At 39.5% G+C, this 22,802-nt stretch overlaps 1 protein-coding gene across 1 annotated transcript in view; it reads left to right on the top strand.

Annotated features, from left to right (window-relative positions):
• The window catches only part of GRXCR1 (glutaredoxin and cysteine rich domain containing 1), a 42,081-nt gene extending 20,664 nt beyond the window's left edge, over positions 1–21,417 (top strand). Inside the window, exons 3-5 of the mRNA XM_075092452.1 lie at positions 9,305–9,544; positions 17,944–18,009; positions 21,238–21,417. Of these exons, the coding sequence (XP_074948553.1) occupies positions 9,305–9,544; positions 17,944–18,009; positions 21,238–21,417 (486 nt within the window). The remainder of the gene's footprint in view (positions 1–9,304; positions 9,545–17,943; positions 18,010–21,237) is intronic.
• Positions 21,418–22,802: the final 1,385 nt, after the last annotated feature.

Below are 22,802 nucleotides of genomic sequence, written 5' to 3'. Positions count from 1 at the left end.
GAATCACACAGATCTCTGCAACAATTAAGGGTTTTAAAATAATGGAAAACAATGAAGGAGTCAGTTAAGAGATATCCACAGTTTGGTTCTTATAACCACCACTAGATTATCTGAGAAGGATTTTTTGATGGCGTTTTAAAGATAGTGTAACAACATGTTGTCAGTTAACACTGCAATTATATTTCACTTATAAGCAACATTTTTGGCAGTTATGCTGATAGATATAAAACAGTGTTTGATGGGGAGTGTATCATTTAAAGGCTTTTCTCAACACACCAGGATTATATTTGAAGGCTTTGCATAGAAATTGAAAAAAAGAAACTGCATTTTGACAATTTCTCAATATCTGTTGTTTCCAGGTCAATACTTTGGGCATTATTGCAACTTGCTGTAACAATTTCTTCTATTACTCCCCATGAATAGATGCAACTGGCTGATAAAAAAAAAAAAAAGGGATATGAGAGATAATACTTAGCTGAAATGTGGTTTGATCCTCTAAATGCTTAGATTTAATCAGCTATAAAATACATTACTTTGCTGACTATGAAGCACAAGATAGTTCAGGGATGAAAAATACCCTACCATTTCTTTTAAGTCACTGTATTACTTTTGGAAAGAAAAGAAAGATGAGATCTACTAATTTGATGAGGACTGTAAGGTATAGAAGACAGAAACACTCAACTAGTGTAAACAACTCAGCTACTACCTGTCTTACGTCCCATATGCCAGACTACCTAAAAGTAGCTTCAGTGAGGCTACCGACAGTCTAGGTACAACTTCTTTGGCTTCAGGTCTCTTCTGCTGAATACAGGAATAGTTCAAAGAACTGCACAATGTGAGAGGAGATTGTTGGACACTCCTTTTTCAAACAACTTCTAGAGCCTCATGTAAACTGCTGAGGACAAAACTATTTTCAGTAGCTCTCACTTTTTCCCCTTCAGTCTTTGTGGGCAGTGTCCTTGTGCAGCAAAGAGATGCTTCTCCTTTCTTACAAACATATATAACATTGCCAAGGGTCTTCCCAGAGGCTCTATTTTCCTCTGGGAAAAATTTCTTGGAGGTGTTGAATTGGTAAGTATGAAGAGAGAGAAACAAGGAGCAAGCAAGAAAAAGAAAGAAACAAGCATTATATCACAGTGTTATTTCTTCCTGGGAGAACTGCAGACTAGGTTAGAATTACTCACAGGATATCTTTTGCTTCTGATTTTCAAAGGTTTCATTTATTCCTAGAATATGCAGAATGACATAAATAAACTAATAAAAAAATACCTAAAGCTCTTCCAACGCTTGATAAATAAAATCCAATTAGGCATGGACAGATATGGATCTTCTTTCAACTAATTTGAACACCATAATAAATGTTGCCCTGGCTGACTTTCACAGCATCGCTGTGCCTTGTTGGACAGGAGTCACTTTTTTCCCCAGAGTTGGTGCCGCACCTGTAGCAGGCACTTTGACTTCAGAAAGTCTACACAAGCAGAGGCACCACAGTCTAGCAGAGACCATGAACCCCAGGGAGGTAACCTGTTCTCTTATCTGAGCTCGGGTCACCTGAGAGCAGGCTGTAGCCTGGTTGTATGGGTGTGTGCTGGATGAACGGTAATAAGGACATCGGGAGGCGAGCTCAGTTGTAGTCTTTGTACCTTCTCAACCTGCTGATAGCTGAAGCATTACAAAGAGCAGGGAGAGGCAGGGTCATGGTCTGCACTCCTTTGCTGTGGTATTGTAAGTGTTGTAAGTATTTTTAATGCTTTGAAATGAAAACACTTCAACACCCCCTGGCACCTTCTGTGCCAGAAGATATGTGGGAAACCCTGCAGTGGCAGAAAAAAGGTATGATGTTATACTGTATTATTTGAGGAACAAAACAGGTCACAACACACGTATACGTGATATTAGTGGATGGAAACCCCTCCTTCTGGTTTGGTTTTTTTTTTAGTATTTAGTCAAGTGATTTTATGATGAAAGGAATGGTATATCACTTGCAATATTATTATTATTACTTTTGTTCTTTTCACTGACATCCCCAAAATTGATATACGGCCTGAAAAGTACAAATGAATTACAAATATATATAAATATAATACACCCATGTCTTAAGTGTAATATCTATTTTATGCTGCAGTTGTTGAGCAATTCTGAGGATGCCAATGTTAAGGAGGTAAAACTGCTATTTCACAATCAGCAGTATGCGGTGGGTGTGTAGATAAAGGAGACGACAGTTGCCCAGGAGTTAGAAGACCAAAGAATTCAGGTTCTTGCTGGATCACAGCCCTTCTCTATAACTGTGACCAACTCCTCAGAGTTGAAACTGAAATGGGAAAAAATGAGATGTTTCATGCCCTGTTTTGGGACACTCAGTCAGGCAGAGGAGCCTGTGTTCCTATACAGGTTTTGGAAATGAATGTATTCTTAGGGCTGCTGTTTGTGGGGGAGGTGAGTGCCAGAACACAGGCAGACAAAAGGCACACAAGTATCTGTGCTATTTTAAAAGCTGGGAGAAACAGTGGCCTGACCACTTTCTTGGGTAAAGCAAAACTAGTATCTATATTTGGGAGTGTCCCGGGCTCTCTGGCTACCTTGTTTAGGAGTGCAACTCTTGGTGCCCTCACTTGTAAATTGGTATCAATAGATCTTCCCAGATTGCTGATGGCTATGAGGATGATAACTGGTGATTTCATTTCACTGTCCCAATCACACAGGGCCACAGGATAAGAAAAAGTGTAGTGTTTTGGCAGTGATGTATTCAAGAGAAGGTCAGCACGCACTTTGACTTGAGTATAGGACTTGCACTGTTGCAGAAATTTAGCCTTTATTCTGCTGAGCTCTACTAAAATGCAGTTTTCTGAATTTATTAAAGTTCAAGTTCTGAATTTTCCTGACTATTCATAGAGTGCCAGGTCCTTGAAGACAACGCAAACAGGACTACAGTCTTAACATAGTAAAACACTTAAGAGAGTGCTTTAAATTTAAAGTCCGCAATGTGCTTTGCTGTGTAAGAGCCCATGGAGGGTTGGAAATGCAAACAATGAAGTAGAAGGGAATGCGATTTTGTACTGAGAGCGCACACTGCGGCTGGGCACCACTTGCAATGCCTCCTGTGTGTGTAAATAGATCTTACCTGCCAAAGAAAAACAGTTTACTTTGGTTGATGAGGTCTGTTTGTTGGAAGAGGTCTTCTGGCCAGTGAATCAATTCTTCCTGAAAAATGCCACTAAACCTTTAATTTGAACCAGGAAACCAACAGTGACAGACAGAAGGGACTGGTTCACAAAGCCATTAGCATCGTACTATGTTGTTGTGATGGCAAATATTGTAGTTTTCACTAGAACACAGACCTTCGACCTCCAGCCTTCTCATTCAAAGAATGTTGCACATTTTGATCTAAACAGTGACATGATGAAAAGTATGCTTTTAATTAAATGCGATACATTTTTGAAAACATGTATGTTCTGGTGAAGTGTCATGTAGAAAAAAACTGAAACATTTTGGTGATAACTTTTTACTTTAAAATAATCTTTCAGAAAGTATTCATTACTTTTAGTATACATTTGAAAGCCTTTTAAAACTGAAGAGCTGGTAAAAGCCTTTCAGTCTTGCAGAAGTGAAATGTTTAAATTAATTTTTTTTCCTGCAGAACTTTTTCAACAAGAAAGTCACAGCTGTTTTCTTCCCTTCTGTTTCTGACTGGGAGATGAAACCAAAAAGTCCAGAACAAATTTTGATCAGAAAATTAGTGTTAGACCATAATTCTTCTTGCCACTCAGTTATTGATACTAATTCAAGCTGTAAGCTATGCAGTACCAATTATGAAGTGAACAGCTTAATTTAAAGCTTCTAGATCTGCAAGCATACATAAAAATATATATGTATGCACATATATACATGCATACATATACACACACACATATTTTCTCTTGCTCAACATTTTCCTTAGATCATGAACGCTGCATTTACTCACTGAAGCATCTCTGGTGCAGGGTTTGTAATGTGCTCTAGATTCCTGCCTCAGCTGACTTAGTGGGCAGCAGATACTTCTGCCAGTCTGATAGTATCTAATTACCAAGCCAAGGGGTGCCTATTTCAGTAGAACACTCTGAGATGTTGAAAGATGATATTCTGAGACAGTGAAGGGCATATCAGCCATTGATTTAGGTCACAGAAGCAATTCACTACTGCATGAATAATATCAGTTGAATGTTATACCCAAACATAGTAAAAACCTTTAAAAATCTCATATGTGATAAAGGTTGGTGTTAACATTTCAGCTTTTGTCAAAGTACTGTACCAGCCCATTAATTTTAGCAGAAAAAATATTCTGCTTTTGCTAGAACACAGTTGCTCATATAATGCCTATAATGCAAAGTATAGGGGAGGTTTGGGGTGGTTTTTTTTGCATTTGTTCCTCTGTACTTTAAAAGACCAAGTGCAAATTTGTGGGTAATACCACCATTAAAATAAATTACATATGGATATGAACATAAATAACTATTATTTTCACACCAATGAGGTTAAAACACATGTTTATGCCTTCTATCCAGCGAGGGGATTAAAAAAAGAATCTCATTACTACTTTTGTAGTGTTGCTGCCATAGTTTTCATTTGCAACCAAATAAAAATGAGGTTAACACCATGAATATTCTTCTTACTGCTGGGCTTGTCTGTTTACTTGCTTGCAGACACGGTCATATACAAGGGTTTTCAAAACGAAAATGTTACCACTGTTTTAGGAACAATTGCTTTATGCCCAAAGGTCCACCAGTGGTCCTTACACCATGAGTAGAAATGCATTGGCTTGGACAACCTCCTCTGCTCTCCATTTGGCCAGCTCTTAGTTGTGCTGCAAAAAAATCCTCATTATGAGTTTTTTTCCAAAGATCAAGAGCCACTCGAAGCCAGAAAGGCAGACAGAAAACGTCATAAGGGGTATTAAAGAAAATCTATAGCCTTGGGAAAGTAATTAATGACAAATATGCTGAAGAAATAATCTAATATTGTTATTCAATAATTCATTTTATAAATTCCCTTCACAAATAGGAGTGTGAGGGATATCTGCTCAGACTGGGGGCACTGGTCCAGGCCAGAATAGCTATGGGACCAGTAGAGAAACACACACAGACTCTTTTTGCTGCTGCTTCAGTTGCAGCTGGATCCAGAAGCCAGGGTTAAGATACATTGGGGAAGGGCTGAACCCAGAGATGTCTGTGGGAGCTTTATGGTGTGCATATTTAACTGGCTATCAGAAGCACCATGGTAAAACCCAACTGAAACAATATTTTCAGAGCTACTAAGTCCATTATTGTCATGGCATTTGTTATACAAAAAAGGTAAATTCTCAAACACGTATTTTAGGATTATGATTCCCAAATGTTTCCTCTTTCTGCAGCTCCAGTAATACACCAATTTTTTTTTTAAAAATAATGAAACAGCTTGGAGATTCACATATTCTGTAATATATTTGTTGTTGTACACTTACACTGGCTACCGGGATTTCTTTTTAAAACAGGTTCAGGTTGTCATATCTGAGTGACCTTCTCTCTGTTTTATCATTTACTTTGTTTTGTTTCACCTTCTCTTTTATGTCATATTTTTCATGTTTTTATTTCCACATATAGTTTGTACTACTCTTCCTTTGTCAGTATCCTGACATTTTGGCTTCTGGTTTGTTATCTCTTTTTGGGTGTTTCTGTCTTTTCAGCCCTTTTTCAGTCCCCTGCATCCCTCTGTTTTGTCTCTTATCTACTTGCTCTATTAAGCCTTCTCTTTTTCATCAGCAATTTCTTTGTCTGTTCTGTGGCCTCTCTTGATGCTAAGCTCATGTATTTAGCCTCATGGGATGACATCCCTCATGCTGTTTGCAGAACACTTGTTCAGTTAATGATTACTTTTAGTTACAACCATGTCAGATGGATGCTGGTGGGATGGCAGAGGGATAGGTTCCCCCTAGTTGTACACCAAAGTGTAACTAATGCCTCTTTTGTGAAAGCCCTGATCCACCTGGTAGAAAAGTCTGGGAAGAGGCTGAGTCATGAGCAAAATAGTAAAGATCTTTGGGTTTTCTCATATTCAACCACGAGCAGGATTGAAATTGTGCGACATTTGGGTTTCCTCTCTAGATTAAGAATAAAAGGGCAGCTGTTCCTGAGCCACTGGGAGTGGTGTCTGTGCCATGAAGTGATGCAGGTCGCAGGTCATGCTGCTGCTGGTGATGCCTACTTGAAGCTCCCAAGCAATATGCAAGCTCTTCAGGTGGCTGCCGTAAACCAGATACTGCCTTTGGACCCTTTGGGAGATGATAGCGCTGTGCTGTTAAAATAAAACCTGTAAATGATGTAAAGGATCATTACTAAGGCAACTTTATTTCCCTCTGCAACCTTAAATCCCTTTCTTGGCAGTCTTTCTACATGGACACCTTCTTTGAAACACACTCTTGGCCCATGTGCATGGGGTTTTCTGAATCTGACACAAAAGTTGCCACCTCAGGCCAAATTATTTCCATAAGCTTCAGGTTTCAATAAGAATCCCACTTACAGGAAGTGCGAGAAAGTGATCAATGTAAGTTGCTCTAAATCTTTCGGTTTGTTCATCTGTCCAACTTCCACAGCCTGAGTAAGTTTTATCATGCTCATTAACCAGAGAATTATCTTCTCTTTAACTTCAGCTAAAGTTTTATGTGCATTTTTGAGTTATATGAGATTATTCTAATTGAAGTTTCTTACACAAAATTGTAAGAATTCATTTTCTAAAATGTCTATTGATTTGTTTACATTGCCTATCATTTATTATACTTTTGCCACAATTCCAAACTAGGAAGGAAAAGCACAGTGTTCAAACATTATTCTGCTGATTTACTTCAAAAGCGTATTCTAGTCACTAAATATTACAGAGTGTAGCTATTGAGTTGGGAGTGAAATAGGAATTAGCATAGATTCTCATTAAGAAAAACACTGTAAATCTCTCTATCTGTCTTGACTCCCATTTTTAATTACCAGTGCGATTCAAGACAGGTGACAGGAAGGATTTTCCCTGGTACGATAAAGTCCTGCCAAGGACAAGTTCTGTGGATTTGCAGCACAGAAAACAAGGTGTTTACTAAAATTTCCCTAAAGAATTATTTAGTCAATGCCCTTGATATTTCTTTGCAGAGCAAACAAGGGTATTTCTTCATTGCCACATTAGGAAAAATAAAGGAATAAACATAAAGGTGACTGTGCGTATGTACCTTCCACTTGATATCTTTCCAGATCACTTTTCAAATTTCCGTTTTTCCATGTCTTATTTGTATGCTGTAGGGACATCACAGCCCTGATGCTTAGCTAGATAATAACTGTCTCTATCTATGCTGCCAGCCTCTGGTGTCTGGGAACAAACAGCATTAGAGATTAGAGCTATGAAGGAACAAGAATTTCCATCCTGTTGAACAGTTTTCCACTTCAAAATGTATTTTTCACTCCAAAGAGGAGAAAAAAATGAGTATATGAAATTATCTTTTGAAGGAATATTTTAAGAACTCCTTTTGGTTACTTCCAGAAAGGATGAACCTCTCTTCCTTCCAGCAACCCATGCATGGTTACTAAAATATTTGGCAGTGTTTATGTAGAGTACTTGTCTTTTTATTAGAGGACGAGCTAATCTCTGCACTTGGAATGTGTGGACAATAGGCTGGAGAAGGGTCAATGCTGCAGGAGCAGTATAACAGGTTTTCAAACTAGAAAACAGGCTGGAGAAATGTAGCTGCTTTTTATAACGTTTGCTCCTATAATTGAATTTCTGACATCCATTCAAAAAGAAATATATAGTGACCTATCACAATATGCTTTCTTCCCAGAATGGGAGACAGAAAAGCGATAAATTACATATGTTTGCAATTACACTTCCAGTGATCTAGAAGTGGTCTGTAAAACCCAAGTCTTTTCCCTGAGAACTCTTCACCATACGTCGAACCTTGTAAACACCTTTCCAAGCAGAATATGCTTTTTGCAATGACTTTATTCTACATTTACATAGTAAGATAAATCATTACTTTGTTATTTGCCAAAATCTGCAATGGCATCTACCCAATTTTACAACTTTGTCTTTACAGTTATTACATGACATAGTTCATAAATTATGTACTCACCTGTCAAGGTTCATTTTCCATAGATTGCTACAGTGTGTTAGAGGTATCTTTGCTTATTATTTTCTACCTTGTGGTTTTATTCCTGGAATACTACTGAAATAATTAAATATAATTTGATGAATATAACTGGTAATTTGTAAAGCTTGGAAATGCCTTACTACCTTTAAAAAAAGCTAGGATTTTAGCTATTTATCTGAACATAATATCTGTTTATAGCACTCTCTCTTGGACAAAGTATCCCTGTAGTATTTAGCCTCCCTAGTAGTTTTAATTCCAGAAGCAAAAAAATGCAGCATAAACTTTTACATATGAAGAAGTGGGTTAGAAAGTAAAATCTGAACTGTAACATGAAACTTATTGCAGCCAAGGGAACTGTCTCCCCTCACTGCAGTGGGCTTTGAGTCGGGCCCCAAATACACACAAAATGTCCTTTTTTATTGTTGGTTGGATGTTAGAGTGATTTGGTGTGGATCCACACTAAAAATTAGAGATATATCTGTTCCCTTTTCGGTCATAATGTCGTTCAGTGTGGAGAGACCTAAAGTCTTGGTTCATGGATGTGATGGAGTTTAGCTTAGGCTCTCACCCTTGCTTAAAGGAGGCTGTCAATAACACTTGAGCTGGCAAGTTTAGACTTAGCCTGGGTACTACCAGACTGTGTTTGTGCAAATAAACATGAGTCACTGTTATAACAGAATCAGACATCTCTAAAACCGGCAGGGTCAGAGGAGTCCTACCTTCATGTTACTATTGTAGCTCTGAAGAATTTGTGCTTTAGTAGATGAGAGGGGATAAACCCACGGCATCGTATTTTACTGCTTGGGGAAGGATGGGTGACGCTGTACAGGACAACAGCAAAAGGGTGATGATATATTCACATTGAAAGTCCACCAGCATCTAAAATATATCTGTTTCTTGAAAATGTTGGGCTTCATTCACCACCTCCAAAGCTTTCAAAAAAAAGTAAAGTTGCACCTTCCTTGGATAAACAACTTAAATAACGCCTTAAGTTGGTGACTGAAAGAACTTAATTCCTCCCTTTCCACCTTTCTATTTGAAAAAAGTAGAATGTTGGATTGTGCTTTCAAGATGCAATTTTTTTGCAGTAGTGGTTTTAATGAAATTGCTCAATAATTGGAAGCTATTAACACCCTTTTAAGTAGTGGGAATTATTTTTTTTTCCAGGTATCCACAGTGCTAGAGTTTGGCCGCATAGTAATTTATACTACCAGCCTTCGTGTGGTGAGAACGACTTTTGAAAGATGTGAACTGGTTAGAAAGATCTTTCAAAATCACAGAGTTAAATTTGAAGAAAAAAACATTGCCCTGAACAGCGATTATGGAAAAGAACTAGATGAAAGATGCAAGAGGGTCTGTGAAGTTCCCTCACTCCCTGTTGTGTTTATCGATGGCCATTATCTTGGGGTAAGTAAAGCATGAGCCTATGTTTTATTCTGCAGTCTGTAAGAACAGGTGAAAATCTTCATGAATGACAAGTAGGAAATTTAGAAAATTGTTTGCCATGCTGGAATGATGGGAACAAAGACAGAGATCCCTTTGTGGTATGTGCTGCACAGATCCACACTGATAGGTTTGATCAGAAAATGCAGAAGATAACTGGGGAGAGGCTATTAAAAGGCGAATAAGATGCAGTAATACAATCTAACTATGCCATGTTTCTTAAAAAATAGCTTATCTTTGCAGTTGAAACCATGAAAATCTAGAGAAATGGATTTTTTGCCTGTATGTATGTATGTATTTTTCCTATATGTATGATCGACCCAGGAAGATGAACACATATAGCATAAACTTGTCATTTAGTAATATCTTTGTTGAATATGAAACTAACAGCTTGGCATGTCAGACCTTAAACATGCATTGAATTTTATATGATGTAGTCTGTATCAGGCATCTGTAATCAACTGAATATTGTTTTAGGTACAGAATTGGTTAATACTTAATTTTAGAAAGGTCTAGCAGTAAAAGAGAGAGAAAAACAGCCCAACTCTGCCCTGTTGCAAGACATATGCTCCAAATGGAAAATTATAATCCAAATTTGTACTCTGGTACTCTGGGTCTAAAAGCCTGTTGATATTTGAAATCACCTTTTTCATTGAGGCCAGCCTGACTTTTGAAATGTATTTCTCAGAAACTGAAAAAATCAGAGTTTAAAAGAAAAAGATTCTGCCAAATGGCACAAAGAAAGCAGCTTGAGAGCTCAGAGAAGGTATTTGTCTCGAGCAGTAAAGAACTAGCAATTAGCACCAACAGCGAGACTGTGATTTGTGAAGGCAAACTATATTTACACACAGCGGGGTTATTGTGTTTGTATTGCTTAACACTTTCATTTTCACAAAAGATTTAAGTAATGAAATGAAATGTAATCAACAGTCAGGCATAACTGATACTGGGCCTGTATAAACACTTAAATCTCCCCTTTCTCCCCTTCCTAGCTCATGGAGTGCTCTGCTCGAGGCAGGCTTCCCCAAGCACTCTAACAAATGCATTTGCTGGCACAGGGCTCACCAGACCACTGCAGCAACTGTAAAATCCCTTAACAGTGATTTTTGCTTCCTGGCAGAGGATGCTTTTATCAAAAACCTGAGTTGGAGAGTTCTTCAGCCAGCCAGACAGTGCTGTTCCTCAAAAGTATCTTAAAATTCAACAGGATTCAGACTAAGATTCACTCACCTGATTATCACATTAAAAATAAAAGTAGTGAGTTATGACAAAGTCCAAGAAAATCTCAGTCCGTGTGTGATTAATTTGTCAAAAGAATTAAGTTAAAATACTGAAATGGATTGAATAAATTATTTGCTCAGCTCTAGATCAAGCCTGGTTACAGTCATTTTGATATGACGGATGGCCCATTAATTCACTGCTTTTTTTTTTTTTTCCAAAGATCATGGGAAACTTGTCTTTTAACAGAGGAGCAACAGTGTAACAAGCAATACAATCTCCTTAAAACTGTTTAAGTATTGTACGAGATGTTTTGGAGAGGTATAGAAAGGAAGGCAAGTGAATTAGGAAGCTAGCTGTCTGTGGGAGAGACAAATCTAGCTGCTGACAGGTACTCAGCAGGTTTTACCTCCTGTAGGTAGAAGAATGAAGAAAGAATTTGGTGCTCTGGTCTACAGACATTTATTACAGCATAGCAACTCCACTGACATTGTTTAACACATAGGAAAAATACAGTATTGATCTGCTAAAAAACAGAACAAAATCAGACTTGGGGGGTGTTCTCCTTTTTCTTTTGATTAAACTAGTGAGGCATACTGTGGTTAAATGGAGCACACTTCCGCTCCAGAAGAGGATTAAAGTTATTCCACATAACAGTGGTGTTATTTGTGGACAATCTGCTTTGCGGGCAGGGAGCGGTCCGGGAGACGCCTGCCCTGCTCGTGGGGAGCATCACGGCCAGGCAGGGCAGTGGCAGCCCTTTGCTCTGCCAGCGTGGGTGCCCCTCACCTGTGCTCGCAGACAAGGTTTCTGCTCTCCACTGCTCTCCACTAATTATCATCATACTAGGGAGCACTGCTGCTTTGGATCTGCTGCTACAGCATCACTCTCTAATGTGCTTCAGCTGAGATGAGCCAGGATGTGAAAAGCAAGTTCAGTGTGAGCGGAGCTGACCCAGGCAGCCCACTGTGGCTGCCAACGGGAGCACCGTGGCTGGCAGGGCAACGGGAAGGGGCAGCCCTGGCGGTGAACGTGTCACTCGCGCTGGCAAGGGACCTGGGCCCACACATTCTGTTTGGCAAATGTGGCAAACCCCTGTTATTTTATTGCAGCTTTTATTTCTTTGTCTTAATATGGCTTCATAAGAGAGGTTGGCATTCATTCGTTTAGGGAGAGAAATAAGGAGTGGGGGGCGCTTTGCGTATCAAGAAGGTCTGGCAACAAAGTAATCACCCCCCACCTGTGTCAATGCCTGGTGGATGTGGCATCTTAAGAAGACAATGCATCAGTGACCCCAAAGGCAGTAAGTTGCTGGAACCTGTGGTGGGCCTGTGTTTCATTAAAATGTGATGGAGAGCTGACGACAGAATTTGGTCTTGTTGGTAACAGTGGACATTTCTATAATGCCTTTCATGATAATTATCTTCTGATATGCAAATGCAACACAGAAATCCAGAAGCCTGGTGTGTCAGTAAATTAATCATGCAATTTTTTTTTCCTCTCTCTTTTTCTGTCTCTCTTTTTAAAATTTTGAATATTTATTTCCTGGCAAATCCCTCCCTGAAGGAGATTGCATGTAGCAATACAAAGGAGAACCTATATTGAGGCAGGCACCATTCAATGAGTCATAAGGAAAAAAAAAACCCCAGCGCCTAATTAAAATATGAACAGTTTTGAAAGGGGGCAAGATTATTTTTTATGAGATAAATGAAATAAAAGCAGCAGAACACAGCATATGTGCATCTGATAGAGTGTATGGTATGTGAGCTGGTCAGAATCAGGGAGAGGGTTGATAGAGCACTGCAGGCTGTGTGGATAAATCTTCACTGCACTGTGGAATTTATCACTGCCTGCACAGGGAGAACAAAACAAACCAGCGCCTTGGGCAGAAGCAATGGAAAAATCATATTTAGCCCCTGTCAAGCAAAGTCCTGCGTGCTGCAGTACAGCAGGATTTTTAATCTTCTCATTTTTTCAGGATTGAATCATTGTATTTCTTGACACAGTCTACATATCAGTCTGTCAGGAGATTGCAGGTTCTTTCTGCAGCACGCTCTTTACCAGCTGATCTAATCCCTCCTTTTCACCTGAGGCTGTCTCCATCTGAAATGGAATTATGCCATCTGCTGGGACACCAAAGCAGAATAAAGAATGACTTCCAAAAACCAGAAAGCAACACAGAAGAAAATAAAAGACGGAGCATTAATTAAGACCCTTACAAAGGCACCCAGGACTGTTATAGGTTTACATTATGGAAAGACTCACTCTGCTGGGAAAGGGATGAACATATTAAAGGGCAAATGGAGTCATCTTTAGTAAACATGTTAGCTTACTGCATAACAGTTCTAAAATACATTTATTTTTCACTTTAAATATGTGACTGAATTCAGTATTCACCTGCCCTATAAACCTACTAGAATCGTCTTCAAATATGTGAATTTAATAATTTTTTTTCTGAAGAAACTGTTTCCTTTTTAATTTTCCCAGCTGTAATGAATCCACAATGGCATGAGATTTACAGTAAAATTATTTTATTTGACTCATTGGTTATTACTATTTCCTAAGAATGATGAGGCTACTTTTGTAACTGACTTTTAGAAAATATGTGTGTAACGTATTTTTTGGTACGCAGGTAGTAACGGTTCCCTTTTTGCTGCTTTCCAGTGGCTGTATATTATTAGTAGCTCTCAGTTGCCTCCACGTTTTGTTAAATACATTCTCCTGGTGTTCACTTGATGGGGTGGGTATGAATGGCTCTGTGGCATAAAACTGTGATGTAATTACTTCAAGTCACCTAACACTTTCCCACTTGCTTCTTCCATTTTGCAGTTTAACATTTCAGGAACAGCACGGTTTAATTAATCTGATAACTCTTTGCATATCACTCTTTCAGTTCTTCGCAGAACAAATCCAATGTTTCTGGTGCTGGAACTATACTGCAGTGTCGATTTTTGCAGTTCACGGGCAGATTTCCAGGCATTTAATCATACTCATGCGTGTCTGCTGCCAAGGGACACCTTGTGAGAGGCGTAGTGTATAGGCTGAAGAGTGTGTGAGCTTTGGGCAAAGACAGAGGTATAAACATTCTGTCTCCTCGCTAAGCTACAGTGAAAAAACATGGCAGGTCCACTAAGAGTAAGGTGTGCAATTGCATTCTGCTGCCTTAGCAAGAGACCTCTCCTGTAAACTTGGCACAAGTATGTTTTTAAGGAGATAAGGGGGGCGACTTACCTGCACAGCGAATGTGTCCATAGGAAAGATGTTGCAGGGCTGTGCTATTTTTTCTCTGTGTATAAGGAAATGTGGGGAAGAGAGGCTGCTTCCCAAAATCAGCAGGTGTTGTAGTACAGCCAGATGCAGAGCCATATACCTGTGTGTGTTCCTTGATGAAGAATTACATCATGAAAATGGTAATGGGCTACGTCCAAGACAGGTGAGCAACAGACTAGTTTAGTGACAGGACAGAGCTGGGGCAGTAGGAGATTTAATGGACCTTGAATTTATTCTAGTTCTGCAATGAATGGGACTATACCTTAAATATGATGCTAATTTCTGGATGTTCTGAAGAGAAAATTGGGAAAATATTTTGAAGAATAAAAATGGTCTTGAAAACCTGTTGAGTGATTTTGCCAAGTCTCTGGCATTTCCTTGCCAAAAGAAGGGCAAACACCTGCCTGCAGCCCCTGGGCTCCTCCACCATGCTGGAGAGGTACTGAAGTTAGTAGCTAAAGGATTCGCAGGCTGATGCTTTGAAAATTAACCGGTTAACAAAACTGGAAGCTCTCTTTTCCCTGCTGCTTCTCTAAGTGTTATGGCTACTGTCCTTCATGCTCCTCATGTGAGTCTTAGGAGGGACAGACTTTTTTATGTTTCACATCCCTTTGTGGGTAATTGTGGACTGAGTCAATCTGGGGAGAAAAAGAAAAGCCTCACTTTGTGGTCAGAAAGCAGCTATTGGGCTCATTTAACAGCCGCTTTAATTACTCTATTAATTATAGACTCTGTGTGTTAAAGATTCACAGATCCAAAGGGAAGGTTAACCTCTGCAAAGTATCTTTTATTCAAATTTCACCTGAGGCAGCTGTTAATCAGGAAAGACATGCTGAAACACTTAAAAATGTTGATAACCATTTGGACATTTAGTTTTTAATTTTAAAACCATAGTAATGAGGCTTTCCACTTTGAAAGTAACACAGCTGGCTGACTGAATGTCATGTGAAATATAAATCCTTTAAAATATGAATCTATAATGGGAAACCTGTCAGACTTTTAATTATACTGCTGCAAAAGCCAGTCAGTGTTATCATAAAGCATCACTGTAACATGAAGCAGAAGTCACAGGAATGCTTTTGCCAACTGTTGTCGCGGAGAAGAGATCCTTTCCTAAACGGGGGCAAATCAGGGCTTGTCTGGCTTAGGGAATATGCTGTGCTGCAATTACAGCAATAAAGCTGCAAATCTTTAATGTCTCTGCATCTGACGGGCTGCACAAGCTTTGTCTTAAGCCGCTGTAGCGTATGTGGGCCCCGAGCTAATACTCTGTGGGCTGCCTTGGCAAGCCCTCACTTTGTTGTGCCAATCACTCCTATTGCCTGTTCTGTGTGAAAGCAGAGAAAGATTAGAGGGCAAGCATGAAAGGGGCTGACAGACTGCTAAAAGCTGCTCTGCTGGGGACGCAGAGCGCCTAATGCGTATGTCGAAGCTGATACAGCCTGTGCCCATGATCTATAACAGACTTCAACAGGAAGAGTCAGCACAAGTAAGGCTAGCTGATCTGAGTCTCCTGTCATCTGCTGTGACTAATTAACCACAACTAATTACCTTGTAGATACTTCTTTAAAAAAAAATTCTTTGGAAGTGTAGCACTGTAAGAATCACATTCACTGCACAAATGACACTCACATCCACTAAAATATTAATATTTTGCTTTTTAACTGATATTAAAATCATCAAACACAGAGCCAAATGTGCTTTAATTTTGTACAAAGCCAGAGCAAAAAGACCTTGCACAGGGAAGCTAACCTTAGTAGGGTGACATACAAAATCCTTGGCAACGTTTTGGTGGCCTTTAATTGGCTTTTGGGCTACACATTTGTAACCTCTGCAGTCCCCAGCAAGGGAATACAAATGGTTGGACACTAGCATGTACATTACTGTTCCATATGTGTTCCCTGTGGTCCCCAACAGCCTTTCCTGTACCTTCCAGTAACAGGGAGAGCAGTGCTGGTGGGCAGCTAGGACTGAGAGCCCCTGCGGCTGACTGTGGGCAGCATAAAGTAATGGCCGGTCTCAGCCTTATGCCAGCATCCCACCACATGTCAGCACTGGGCCAGCATCCCACTGCGCCTCAGCCCTGTGCCAGCATCCCACCGCACCTCAGCCATGTACCAGCATCCCACCGCACCTCAGCCATGTACCAGCGTCCCACCACTCCTCAGCCCCGTGCCAGCATCCCACCGCACCTCCCAGCTCATGCTGTGAAATTTAACAGTCTGGGCATGCAGGGGCTAGCAAACTGGGGCACTGCGACAGCATGAACCTGCCACCCGGTCTAGATGTGGCTGATCACCCTGAGCAGGGAGTAAGGGCTGTGCAGTTACCTCTGCCTGTGCCTCAATTTCCTCAACTTTTGTTGGTTTCTTGTGATCCATGGATTAAAAATGTCTGTAAGTGTTTGGTAATATGTAGAGAATAACATATTATATATATGTGGAGTGAATTTGCTTACGTAAGTGAAGGTAAGCATTCAAATGTGGCCCTCTAATTAGAAGAAAAGGGGGAAAAAGTTTTACATCATCTTTGACACTTTCATTTTGTCTGCAGTAATCTCTTAGTACTTACTTTCAGAAGGAAAAAAGAAAAACTACTTCAGTATGCCTTGGTTCAGATCACCGAACCCCTCAGAGGCCTAATGTACTCAGACTAAATTATTATTATTCATTGTTGTGTCTGACTTTAATGTTGTTATAGTATTTTCATTACCCTTTTTCTCCTTGTGTTATACATTAGGCATATTATGTCTTAATTCAATGCTCAACTGCCAGAATATTTGAAATACAATTTCCACATCTCATTTTGCTGCATTCTCTGATGTGTTGTATATTTATATAATTGTAATTTTTGACACAGTAACTAGATGTATTTTTTATTCTGTCAGGAAGCATACCCTGTAAAATAAAGTGAACATAATCAGAATTTAGAAGCTGTGTCACTTTTTACAAAAAGGCAATGCAATACAACACCTGGTAATGAACCATGGGCACTTCTATCAGAACTGTGATTAGATTCTCCTTTCCTAACTTTCCTAAGGTTGACCTAATTACAAAATACTTAATGTGAGTGAAATTTGTCCTCAGGCTGTTTAAATTTTCAAGACCACATCTTCTGATCGCCTCTTGTCCCAGTTATGACTGGGATGGAGTTAATTTTCTAGAGCAACCTGATATGGTTGAAGATGTCCCTGCTTACCGTGGGGGGGTTGGACTAGACAACCTCTAAAGGTCCCTTCCAACCTAAACTGTTCTATGATTCTATGATTCTTCATAGTAGCTCGTATGGAGCTGTGTTTTGGACTTGTGCTGAAAAGTGTGTTGATAATGTGGAGATATTTTAGTTGTTTCTAAGTGGTGCTTACAGTAGTCAAGGACTTTTTCAGCTTCCCGTGCTCTGACAGGGGCACAAGAAGCTGGGAGGGGACACAGCCGGGACAGCTGTACCCAACTGACCCAAGGGATATTCCACACCATAGGACATCATGCTCAGCATATAAAGCTGGGGGAAGAAGAAGGAAGGGGGAGGATGTTTGGAGTGATGGTGTTTGTCTTCCCAAGTAACCGTTATGCGTGATGGAGCCCTGCTTTCCTGGAGATGGCTGAACACCTGCCGGCCCATGGGAAGGGGTGAATGAATTCCTCGTTTTGCTTTGCTTGTGTGTGTGGCTTTTGCTTTACCTATTAAACTGTCTTTATCTCAACCCATGAGTTTTCTCACTTCTACTATTCCAATTCTCTCCCCTGTCCCACTGAGAGGGGAGTGAGCCAGCGGCTGTGTGGGGCTTAGCTGCTAGCAGCCGGCAACTAAGCCACGACACTGCAGTTTTTTCATGCTAAACTGACTGATTTTTTTCTTCTTCTTCTTACTAACAGGGTGCTGAGAAAATTTTGCTAATGAATGAATCTGGGGAACTGCAGGATCTCTTAACCAAAATTGAGGTAATTGTATTTCTGCAAATAAATATAAGTAATGTACATTGAATATTTTTAATGGAGAAGATCTTTTTTACCAGTTCCTTTTCTTCTGTTATAAGCTGATGATTGCAAATGGTTTTTGCTGTTGTTGTTTTTCTTGTAGAATGAATGATATCATAGTAACACAGCCCATTAAGTTTGAGAAAACATGAATGGTGGCAATGTCAGTCCAAAATGTCCATCTCTATTTTCTCTTGGTTTTGCCACAGCAGGAAAGGGAAGTAATTTTCCCTTTCCCATAACTTTTGACATCATCTTTGATATTTAACCTTCACCACACCCTGGAGGAATCAGGCCCCTTGTGTGGATGCTGCACCGCTTCTCTGTGTGCTGCAGTGAACATGCTGGGAAGCTGCCCTTCTGCATTCTGGCTTGGCCTAAAGCTGGACATGTACAAAATCTGGGCAAATGCTGGAAGTGCACCAATTTGCACAAATTTCAAATTGCAGGTTATCATGCCTTTTTCCAGCTCTTAGTTCCCTTTGTCCATTGAAGTTCTGTGGGGCAAATTTACCTTTTATTGTGAACAGTTGATGCATGTTCCCTGAGGATAACTGAAGTGTGGGTCTGCTCCCATGGCTTTGCTGTGCGCTACGATCTCTACTGGTCATCACTTTTCTGCTGGTCTTGTGCTATTGGCTGAACAAGGTGTTTTCTATTTGGCTTTGGATAGCCTGCAACAAAGAATATTTTGGGGAGACATGTGTGATAATATCTGGGTTACATGGGTAGCTGTGTCCTTAGAAAAGGAATGTATTATGATTATTAATCTTGTTACTTTGAAAACACACCTAACCAAATTAAGATAACACATAAACTTCAAAATTATGTAACATCAACATTAAAAATAGATAATGAGTATATGATATTTGTAAAATTCACTGATGAAAGAGCAAAAGAAAGCTACATTTAACTGATTTAGACCCAAGGTTTTTCTTTCCCTGCATTTAGGTGAACTGCAGCATATGCTTTCCTACCATACTTTCAGTAATTCTTTGTATATTGTACATCTTTGAGTTTAATGACAAAATGAGTATGCTGGTTTCTTACAGCCAGTCTCCTTCCTGAATTCGTCCAAAAGTTCCAGTCAGGCTGAGTCCAAGGGTTGTTCGCTTCTGTCTTATTCAGGAGGTACATTTAACACTATCCAGTAAATCATGAGCTGCCTTGTCCCTTTGCAGTGCGGGTGGTACCTTCTGCATTTGTCTGGCCTGTTCCTTAACTCAGCAAAACTTTCCTTGCCTCATAACTCAATATGTATTTCTGTATAAAATGCAGAACAACCTGCTGGCCATATTAAACCATATTGAATAGCTAACCAGAAAATATTAAACAAATATATACATATGATTAAAACAAGCAGCATTCTTGTTGTCTGACTATAAAGGTTAGCCAATACATCTCTTTAACATTTTTCATTACTTCGGAATGAAATGTCCCCAGATCCTGCTCTGGGGGAGTCCTATAATGTTGTTACCTAGCCCAATGTGTGTCCTAATCTTGGGACAGAAACTACATCTGAAAGACAAGCAGTGCCAGACCACAGCAGACTATGAGAACTGCTTACTGAATACAAACACTGCTTCAAACTGCAACATTATTGCCTGGGGTTTTTTTTATTACAAAAATGGCTTTGTTACAATTGCAGGGGGCAGTCAGGTTTCTTCATTACTGAAGATGCAGAGAGTGGTTACACAAAATGTCATCTCTTCAAGAAGGAAATTGCCATTGTTCAATGAACTAAGCTAAAGCAATTTTGTATTTGTGGTTTTTGGGGTTTTTTTTGTTAGTTCTTTTAACTACATGGAAAAGTAGTTAGTTACAAGCCTAACAAGTACTAATGAATGTAAAGATTACAAATATTATTCTCTTGAAGTTTTGAGATTATTTGCAATAATTTCCAATGAAATAAAGCACCATCATAAATTTTGAAAGATGTTGGCCCTCCTGAGATAAAAAGAATGCTAATTTTACATTAAATACTTCCAAATATTGCTCCTGGAGAAGCTAATAGTAATAGGAGTTGTTTGCCCAGTGGAGAAGAACAGCAAGTTTATGAGCTACAGGACAAAAAGAAAAAGTGCCTTTTTTGCATATTCATCTGAGATGTCAATAGAAGATTGCTATTATTAACGATTTTGCAGAAATCTCTTCAGTTTTCTCAATGAAGCTACAAGAAGGACTACATTATCTGTACATATTTTAGTATACTCTGGTAATAATTTGTGACCAATTTTTTAGTGGTCCTCAGACTCAGATAATTCCTCAGACTAATACTAGCAGAAATTGCATGGATTACTCTTGTTTGTAAATAAATCTGTAAAGTCTTTACTCAACAGTGCAATGTTAAATCCACATATCTGTGCTGTGGTAAGTACCCAACATGGTGCACCTTTCATTTCTCTGATATAGAACTTTAAAGCAATCATTAAACAAACTAGCGACATTTTCAGCAAGTGAAACTTAAAAATATCTTTGAAATCTCTTCCTGTGTTCTCCATTGTCTTTAATCCAAAAGAAAATAGAGTAAAATTACTGTTTTACTCAGGAATTAGGGCAATTGAGGGGGCCCAAGCCTTTCTTACAGCAAATTTCTCCAGGTATAACTGTTGAATATGGATGATCTTTCTCTTTTATACTTAACACTTCAGCATTCTACATCCTTAAATTTGAATACACCACTTATTTCCTCAAGCACTACTTGTCAGAAGCTATGAATTGCTTTTTGATATGATCAACTCTGTAATAGGAACAACACGTTCAGCATGAGCATGCAAATGCTAAAAGTCATAATATCTTAACATACAGCCTAGAAAATATAATGCCAACATAAACTGCCTGGGGTTTGGATTCAATCAATGGCAATGCTTCATAGAATTGCTCTAGACCTAAAGCTACATCAGAGTAATGTATTGAAGCTGTCCTTTAACTAGCTATTTTGGCAAGTATAAACACAGGCTGCTAAGGTATAATGCAACTGATGAACGTGCAGTGAGCCTCTCTGACCATTGCGCGTGGATCTGACCAAAGGAAAAGGCAGACATACTGTGGTATACCTTGGGATGGGGCGGTGGGTATTGCTCAAGACGGGAACCAGAATGTATGTTCTCAGCTGTCCTGGAGCCCTCATTGTCCTAGAGCTTACGGTGGTTGATGAGGTAACATTTTTGTCTTTCTTTCTTCTTTGAACAGAGAGTCCAGCACCCTCACGAGTGCCCCTCTTGTGGGGGCTTTGGTTTCCTGCTGTGCTCAGCGTGCCATGGGAGCAAGATGTCTGTGTTTCGGAACTGCTTTACAGACTCTTTCAAAGCCCTCAAATGTACCGCTTGCAATGAGAATGGGCTACAGCGCTGCAGGAGCTGTGCAGGCTAAGAATGGCGTCTCCACGTGTACAAAATGCTTTTATGGTAATCCACCAGTTTGTAAAATGATTTTTTAAAAATTAATCTGTTTATCCAATTCAGTCAATAAAAATCAATTTGTAGTATACTTCTGCTGGTTTGATCGTTGGAGCCATTTAAACTTCGGTCGCTGACCATCACATGAACTCTGAATGATATTTTTCTACATTCTTTATAGAGAGATTTGTAGTCTCCAAAGCTTATCGTATTGTCAGCCCTTTGGATGTGAAGCCTTCCCTTTTCCTATGGAGGATCATCAACAATTGTATGAGTTTCTGCTTACAGAGTTCTGAGTCATGCCCCCAAGATTACAGCAGAATGAAACTTAACCTTCAGATTATTGAGCAGCTGCAGTTTAAAAAAGTCAGAGAGAATAAAGACTTTGTGATGTGGGCTAACCCAAGACCATTCCACTTAGCACTTCCCTGAAAAGTTGCTATGGCCAAATTACGGCCTGAATTCTAAGTGGCAAGAGAGGAACAGAAATATTTCTTAAAAGTCCCTTGAACCAGCTTTCTCTTTTAGTACTGCTTTGTGTTCGGTACTAAATTAATGTTGTTAGATAAAGTTACATAAACATTTAACATTATAGATGTTGATAACCATTATTGCACTATCTCAGAGATTTATGATCCTCCTTATCACAATAGATCCCACAGTGATCAAGTGAGAACACCAGATAGCCTTATAAATTACATAGAAAGTCATCATGGATGAGATTTCTGCTTTTTTAGCTTAGTAACTGTTATGGTTCAAGGGCTAGCCTGGCGCGAGTGCTTTAGAGCCACTGGTCTATGACCAGACAACGCCGCCACTGTATATGCCTTTGTCATTTTTGGTGGGTTTCCCCAATACAAACACAAAAGAATTAGTCAGTGGTTAATCTGAATGGACTGTGGGCTCTCCACAACGGATAAATTCCAGTTTGAGAATGATTTAACATTCATGCACTTCCACAGAGTACTTTTTAACAGGGTACTTTAGTGGCTCACCTTCTTCTGCTTATGTTGACTTTGCACATCTTCCTCCTGTGGCTGCTGTCAGCCTGTACTGACAATACAAGAAATACAGAGGTTTAGCAGCTTCTTGAAGTTTGATATTGGCTAGAAAAGGCTTCCGTGGTAGGCATTTCATCCTGTCCAAACTGCTTTAGCAAATGTTAGGTCATGTCACTTTCTGCTTGTTGCCTCATTCCTTGTAAAGCTGTGCTGGTTGGGGTTTGGGGTGAGGGCAGCTGGTTTTACTAGAGGCTGCTTACTCTTGTGGGGGACCCTGTTTCCCTTCCTTCTTCCCATACAACCTCGCTTAATTTGTCTGTGATGAGAAACCCAGCTTTTCTTTCAGTTCTTTGGGCAC

Source organism: Phalacrocorax aristotelis, chromosome 4, assembly GCF_949628215.1.
Source record: "Phalacrocorax aristotelis chromosome 4, bGulAri2.1, whole genome shotgun sequence".
Taxonomy (NCBI): domain Eukaryota; kingdom Metazoa; phylum Chordata; class Aves; order Suliformes; family Phalacrocoracidae; genus Phalacrocorax; species Phalacrocorax aristotelis.
This window is presented reverse-complemented; position numbering and strand designations above follow the sequence as displayed.